We start from the raw sequence: 7,888 nt of genomic DNA, 5'->3' as shown, positions 1-7,888 counted from the left end.
AAAAAACCCAAAACACATTCATTCACTCGGGTTTGAGGGAAAAGAAAAGACAGATAGGATGTTGAGAGCAGGACTGAAATCAAGATTCAGAAGAACGTTTATCGAATGCAGTCTGCTTATCAAATCCATCGCCTTTGAAAAAATATTTCTCTCAGTGGGTGACTTTTGTTGTTACCTCTCCTCCTTCGTGTGCATTTGCATAGCCCGCTCAATAAAGCTCTTGAACAAGAATCAGTCAGAATTCGTCTTGTTCCTGCTTGGAGCCCCATCTCCCTGATCTTCAGAGATGCTGGGGGAGGGATACCTGTGGGGGCAGCGCGATGCCCGCCCAGCCCAGAGCTTGGCTGCCAAGCTCCACACTTTCTTAGGCAGATGGTTAAGTTCCCCCAGGTTCGTGCCAGGTTTCAACATCATGCTGTGATTTTATTCTTCTGGAACGGGATAAGTGTTGCTTCCCAGAGAGGCCTTATTAGAACAGAAAGAAAACCCTCTAAATAGGCGGAACAAGGCATCGGGAGAGAAAGTTTTCTAAATGCACTTTAATATGAGCCGGGTATTGTGTGGAATTCAGCGCCCATCACCGTTTAGCCAGAGAGTTATGGCAGTGATTGGGGATGAATAGAGGAACATAATGGATACATGTGGCGTTTGCTCATTATATTCAAGTTAGCCCAACTCCACCGTGGAAACTGTTCAACTTTCTCTCCCCTTAGCTTGTCACTGTGAAATAATACAGACATTGGGGCCTCCAATGGGATCGCCTGCCACGCCATTCTATTTCCACTGCTAACGAGGGCTTCATAAGCCTTTGATACAGTCTGATCTTTGAAACCTTTCCAAATCTCCTCAAGCTTATGCTAAATCCTATTTGGAACTTTTTTTTTCCTTGCCGGCTAGCGCCCGGCGCTTAAGAAAGCCATTTGGACAGTGACATGCATACTAACACATCGCAGGGCTCTCTTCTGAAAGGGAAGCGGTAACTCTGATCACTGGGGCTCACACGAGCAAAACACAACTGCGGACACAAATTTGAATAAAATCAATTTTCCCTTCTCCTTTGGGCTCCTTAATCGAGAGGCTGTTCCGGGCGTCGCGGGAAGCTGAAAGAAGGCGAGCAGAGCCTCACCGACAAGAGCATGAATGTGGAGAGGGGGGCTGCGAGAGCTTGGAAGCCTCCGAGGTGCAAAATGCGGAGAGTGGGTGGGGGAGTCCTGAGCCAAGGGGGCGAAATCCCAGCGCGTTTGCTCTTGGATCAAGCAGCCGTCACGCGAGGGGCACAATAAACAAAACCTGTGCCAACTCCGCTACACACACGGCGCTGACAGGAAAGGGGGAAAAGGCAAAAGGAGTTAAAGAAACAAAGGAAAGATTCTCTAATTTTCCTTTCTTGTTTTCCCCTCTAAGCCTTTCACATTAAAGGGATTGTCAGAGGCTGGCGTAGGAGGGGCGCGAGGGCGAAGTCGCTATTGGCTGCCTGGCTCGGGTGATTTGCATATCGACGGCTATAAAAGCGGAGGCGGCGCGCGGCGGCGCAGCGCCAAAGAGCAGAAAGGAGGGAGAGGTGCCGAGTGAAGGCGGGTCCGCGCGTCCTCAGAGCCAGACTGAGCCGCGGATCTGCAGCCGGCAGAATTCTCCCGCACAGGGCTCGCGAACAGCGTGCTCCGAGGAGCCTGGGACTCACTCCCCGATCTGCAAACCCGAAAGGAATCTCTTCTTCAGCCTTTTGGAATAGCACTTGGAGCTGGCGACATGAGTCCAGTGAGGCGCAGGGGCAGCCCTTGCCTTTTCCCCTTGCAGCTCTTCAGCCTCTGCTGGGTGCTGTCAGTGGCCCAGAGCAAGACAGTGCGATACAGCACCTTCGAGGAGGACGCCCCCGGCACAGTCATCGGGACCCTAGCTGAGGACCTGCATATGAAAGTATCCGGAGACACAAGCTTCCGCCTGATGAAGCAGTTCAACAGCTCGCTGCTCCGGGTACGCGAGGGCGACGGGCAGCTGACCGTCGGGGACGCGGGCCTGGACCGAGAGCGGCTGTGTGGGCAGGCCCCACAGTGCGTGCTGGCCTTCGACGTGGTCAGCTTCTCGCAGGAGCAGTTCCGGCTAGTGCACGTGGAGGTAGAGGTGAGGGACGTCAACGACCACGCGCCGCACTTCCCGCGGGCCCAGATCCCGGTGGAGGTGTCCGAGGGCGCGGCCGTAGGCACGCGCATCCCCCTGGAGGTGCCGGTGGACGAGGACGTGGGCGCCAACGGGCTGCAGAGTGTGCGCCTGGCCGAGCCGCACAGCCCCTTCCGCGTAGAGCTGCAGACGCGCGCAGACGGCGCCCAGTGCGCTGACCTGGTGCTGCTGCAGGAGCTGGACCGCGAGAGCCAGGCCTCCTACAGCCTAGAGCTGGTGGCCCAGGACGGCGGCCGCCCGCCGCGCTCTGCCACAGCCGCTCTCAGCGTGCGCGTGCTTGACGCCAACGACCACAGCCCGGCCTTCCCGCAGGGCGCGGTGGCGGAGGTGGAGCTGGCTGAGGACGCGCCCGTGGGCTCGCTGCTGCTCGATCTGGACGCCGCCGACCCCGACGAGGGCCCCAATGGCGACGTGGTGTTCGCCTTTGGCGCCCGCACCCCGCCAGAGGCGCGCCGCCTCTTCCGTCTCGACCCGCGTTCGGGCCGCCTCACCCTGGCCGGACCCGTGGACTACGAGCGTCAGGACACCTACGAGCTGGACGTGCGGGCGCAGGACCGTGGCCCTGGGCCCCGCGCCGCCACCTGCAAGGTCATCGTGCGCATCCGAGACGTCAATGACAACGCGCCGGACATCGCCATCACCCCACTAGCTGCCCCGGGCGCGCCTGCCGCCTCGCCCTTCGCCGCTGCCGCTGCCGCCGCTGCTCTCGGTGGGGCGGACGCGACCTCGGCGACCGGGCCCGGGACGCCAGAGGCTGGTGCCATCTCTCTGGTACCAGAGGGGGCGGCGCGAGAGAGCTTGGTGGCTCTCGTCAGCACCTCGGACAGGGACTCCGGCGCCAATGGGCAGGTGCGCTGCGCCCTCTACGGGCACGAGCATTTCCGGCTGCAGCCGGCCTACGCCGGCAGCTACCTGGTGGTGACTGCCGCATCCTTGGACCGCGAGCGCATCGCCGAGTACAACCTGACCCTGGTGGCCGAGGACCGCGGTGCGCCCCCGCTACGCACTGTGCGGCCGTACACGGTGCGCGTGGGCGACGAGAACGACAACGCTCCGCTCTTCACGCGACCGGTCTACGAGGTGTCGGTGCGAGAGAACAACCCGCCTGGCTCCTATTTGGCCACGGTGGCGGCCCGGGACCCGGACCTGGGCCGTAACGGCCAGGTCACCTACCGGCTGCTGGAGGCCGAGGTGGGCCGCTCCGGGGGCGCAGTGTCCACTTATGTCTCAGTGGACCCGGCTACCGGAGCCATTTACGCGCTGCGCAGCTTCGACTACGAGACGCTGCGCCAGCTGGACGTGCGCATCCAGGCTGGCGACGGCGGCTCCCCTCAGCTCTCCAGCAGCGCCCTTGTGCAAGTGCGAGTGCTGGACCAGAACGACCACGCACCAGTCCTGGTGCACCCGGCGCCGGCCAACGGCTCCCTGGAAGTGGCAGTCCCCGGGCGCACCTCAAGGGACACAGCCGTGGCGCGCGTGCAGGCCCGGGACGCGGACGAAGGCGCCAACGGGGAGCTGGCATTCGACCTCCTGCAGCAGGAGCCGCGAGAAGCCTTCGCCATAGGCCGCCGCACGGGGGAGATCGTGCTCACGGGCGACCTCTCCCAGGAGCCGCCAGGCCGAGTGTTCCGGGCTCTGTTGGTCATAACCGACGGCGGCCGTCCCCCGCTCTCCACCACCGCCACCGTCAGCTTCGTGGTGACAGCAGGCGGTGGGCGCGGGCCGGTGGCGCCCGCCAGTGCCGGGAGCCCGGAGCGCTCTCGCCCGCCGGGCTCGCGGCTCGCGGCGTCGAGGCCCGGGCTACAATGGGACACGCCTCTGATCGTCATCATCGTGCTGGCCGGGAGCTGCACGCTGCTGCTGGCCGCCATCATCGCCATCGCCACCACCTGTAATCGCCGCAAGAAGGAGGTGCGCAAAGGGGGGCCCCGCCGGGAAGAGCGGCCCGGGGCGGCGGGCGGCGGCGCCTCGGCTCCTGGCTCCCCGGAGGAGGCCGCCCGGGGAGCCGGGCCCAGGCCCAACATGTTCGACGTCCTCACCTTCCCTGGCAGCGGCAAAGCGCCCTTTGGCAGCCCCGCGGCCGACGCGCCCCCGCCCGCGGTCGCGGCGGCCGAAGTGCCGGGCTCGGAGGGCGGCAGCGCCACGGGGGAAAGCTCCTGTCACTTCGAGGGGCAGCAGCGACTCCGCGGCGCGCACGCCGAGGTGAGGCCTTCCTTCGGCTGGGCGCCCCCCTCCATGCTCCGCGGGCAGGTTGGGGGAAGGGACTGGAAGGGTCTCGGTGCGCGTGCGTCGGAGATGCCTAACCTGTCGTACTTGTTTTCTTTTTCGTGTCCAACCTTCATCCCCGCTCCCCCCTTTCCCTGCTGCAGCCCTACGGTGCCTCTCCCGGCTTCAGAAAGGAGCCTGCGCCCCCTGTGGCGGTGTGGAAAGGACACTCTTTCAACACCATCTCTGGCCGAGAAGCAGAGAAGTTCAGCGGCAAAGATAGTGGCAAAGGGGACAGTGATTTCAACGACAGCGATTCCGACATCAGCGGGGACGCTCTGAAAAAGGATCTCATCAACCACATGCAGAGTGGTGAGGACTCTTTCCTACCAAGTTCAGCATTCCTCCTCTCCCTCCTCTTTTGCCAGTCCCTCTTGTCAATCTCCGTTCCCAGCCCCACTCTTCCCCACTTTTTCCAGTCCCGGAGTTCCAGTTCCCGGCAGACCTCAAATGGTGAATTTCAAAGCGCCACGTCGAGGCAGCTCTATCACTTGAATTCAGCACAGCCCCATCCTGGTAGGCAGAGGAAAGGGGGATGCTAGCTATCTGAGGACGGGAATTGTGCTTATCAATTTATTATTATTATTATTATTATTATTATTATTATTATTATTATTATTTTGCTTCCAGTAAAAGAAGCAGAGCCAAGTTGGAGTTAGGTCGCTTTTCAGGAAGCAACGTTCCTTTCAAATCTAGAATCACTGGCGTTCATCTTCATACACGCACGCTTTCCTTTTCAGCCGTCCTGACCCTGTCTGACATTCTGAAGATGGAGGCTAAATGCCTAAATCTCAGTAACATCCATGCTCTCTTCCTTTCTCTTTTATGTTAGGACTGTGGGCGTGCACTGCTGAGTGTAAGATCCTGGGCCACTCTGACCGCTGCTGGAGCCCGTCGTGCGGAGGGCCCAACACGCATCCCTCGCCTCACCCACCTGCCCAGATGTCGACCTTCTGCAAGAGCACGTCACTGCCACGTGATCCTCTGCGCAGGGACAATTACTACCAGGCCCAGCTGCCCAAGACAGTGGGGCTGCAGAGCGTCTATGAGAAAGTGCTGCACAGAGACTATGACAGGACAGTCACTCTGCTCTCCCCTCCTCGTCCAGGAAGGCTCCCAGACTTGCAGGAGATCGGGGTACCCCTCTACCAGTCCTCCCCTGGCAGGTACCTGTCCCCAAAGAAGGAAGCCAATGAAAATGTGTAACCCTATGCTGCATGTCTTCACACATGTACAGGTCATTCTGAGAAGCCCCTAAGTTATTGACCGGTTTCAGTGTTGTATATATAAATATGCAAGATGTGCCTTAAAATGAAGTTGTTGGAAGCTATTTCCAATCACATTGGTACTGTTTGGTATTTGCAAACAAAAATGTAGTTAATGTAATTTTTATGAAATGTGTGCCGTAGTTCATTTCTCTTACCATGCTATTGACTTTAATTGCAGCTTGCCATTTTCTTAGTGTTTTTAACCTGTACATTGTGTAATGTAATGTTTGTATATAATGAAATTTTGTTATATTTTTATATAATAAAAGCTAAAGTGGAAGTTATTGCCAAAGGAAATGTCTGTAAGACAAAAAAAAAAAAACGTGTTGGAATTACTTAATGGAAATTTATCTTTTACCTGAAACAACCTAGTGTTTGAGAAGTTTTGCCTTGCCAAGTATAACTTGTATATCTTGAGTCTGTGGTAGATTTCAAGTTCAATGTTATTTAATTACATTTGGTTTTCTGTAAACCGTGTCACTTATAAGCACAGTAATAAAGGAGTTGTCATGTGTTTGAAGAATCTGCTAATTGCTTTTCATGAACTTGCCTACGGTTAGACATTCACAAATAATTTGAATACCAGAATTAAATCTTTCAAGGGCTGCTTATTTGGGCATTATTAATGTTCACAGCAATATTAAACTTGTGGGATTCAAGTATTGGAAAGTCTCATCAAAGTATTAAAAATATTTGTTGATTTCATATAACATGTGCCTATCCATAAACATTAGGGACTCTAAAAACTTTCTCCCCTCACTTACTCATTCAACAAATATTTCTGGAGTATCTACCAGAAAGTCAAGAGAAGCTGTTTGGGCTATTCATTTACTAATTCCAGATCAGTAGCGGTTTTACTAACTGCAGTCAGTAATTCCTCTAGGAACTGGGCTTTGAGGTGAAGAAGACATAGTCCCAAGGAGCTCTTAGCATATTAGGGATGTCACTATCAAAAAGAAGCTCTTACAAGATTAGGATTTTAATTTCAAAAAAGGCTGAAATTCATGGGTGAAATGACATGATGCTTGGAAATTGGCTTTAAAATATTCTATGAGAAATGCAGGGGGCAATATGAAATAAGATTGATAAAATATTGATCACTGTCAATGCTAGCACGGTTGTGTGTGTGTGTGTGCATGTGTGTGTACGTGTGTGTGGTAATTATACCAATCTATGTGTGTGTTTGTGTTTGAAAATGTTCGTAATGGAAGGCTTTTAAGAAGATCTATGCCTTACACTCTATGCATTCATTTCATTTGAAATTAAAATAATAATGAGAGCTAACATTTACCGAACAAGCTTTTTTATGGGCAGAGTTCCTTATAAAGTGTGCTACATAAATTATTTAATCCCCAAACTATCCCCATGAGATGGCAACTATCATTATCTCCATTTCACAGATTAAAAAACGAAAATGGCACAGTGAGGTTAGGTAAAACGCCCAAAGTCACACAGCTAATAAATGGTCAGGATGAAACTCAAACCCAAATTATTCAAGGCAAGAAAATAAAAGGAAGCAACAAAAGTTTTGTTTTTTAACTTGAAAGAAGCAAAGTGTTAGGTGGAAAAGTCTCAGTGCATTGCCTTTGCTGCCTGCTAATTGTCTAACCCTTTATATTTCTGAAGTGCCCGTGTTCCTTTATCACTAATTATAGAGTGTGAGGCTCTGTAATGAATAGAGGAGCCCTCAAAGCTGCCTGTTGAAGTCATAATTGAAACCAGTGGTGGCTCCAAGCTGAACAGCAGGGTGGGCGCACACAAGTGCTTCGCCACCCACCGCCTGTGCAAAGTCGAGTGGTTTCTGCAGGCACCAGGCATGCGTCTGTCAAGCCCAGACTGCCCTGGACACAGGTTCTGAAAGGAAACGGTGGATGTGGCCAGGTTACCAGACAGCTCCAGAACCCTAATGACCAGGCCACAGGGAAGAAGCCTTCCTAGTCTACCATCTAAAGCTTTATTCTTGAGCAGTCCCGTCAAATGCAGAGCAAAAGAATGACTAATCCCACGTTGCAGTCCAAAAACGTCCAGTCTCTGATGGTGTTTGCCTGCTTTTGTCCTTCAAAAGTAATATCATGTCATTGTCATTATTTTGTTTGGTACTGTGAGAACTGTTTCATTACTCCAAAATTCCATTTTCAAAACCTCTAGGACTTCACCGTCATATTTTTCCCTTAGAG

General features: G+C 54.2%; 1 protein-coding gene across 1 annotated transcript; it reads left to right on the top strand.

Annotated features, from left to right (window-relative positions):
- The first annotated feature begins 439 nt into the window (after positions 1 to 439).
- Positions 440 to 6,234, top strand: LOC117021811 (protocadherin-8). The gene is made up of 3 exons (XM_033105203.1): positions 440 to 4,380; positions 4,548 to 4,755; positions 5,276 to 6,234. Exons 1-3 carry the CDS (start codon positions 1,750 to 1,752, stop codon positions 5,647 to 5,649), a joined length of 3,213 nt encoding a protein of 1,070 aa, XP_032961094.1. The 5' UTR covers positions 440 to 1,749; the 3' UTR covers positions 5,650 to 6,234.
- Positions 6,235 to 7,888: the final 1,654 nt, after the last annotated feature.

The sequence above is a fragment of the Rhinolophus ferrumequinum genome, chromosome 4, assembly GCF_004115265.2.
Source record: "Rhinolophus ferrumequinum isolate MPI-CBG mRhiFer1 chromosome 4, mRhiFer1_v1.p, whole genome shotgun sequence".
In the NCBI taxonomy this organism is placed as follows: domain Eukaryota; kingdom Metazoa; phylum Chordata; class Mammalia; order Chiroptera; family Rhinolophidae; genus Rhinolophus; species Rhinolophus ferrumequinum.
Note: the sequence above shows the minus strand (reverse complement) of the source record. Positions and strands in the feature narration are given on the sequence as shown.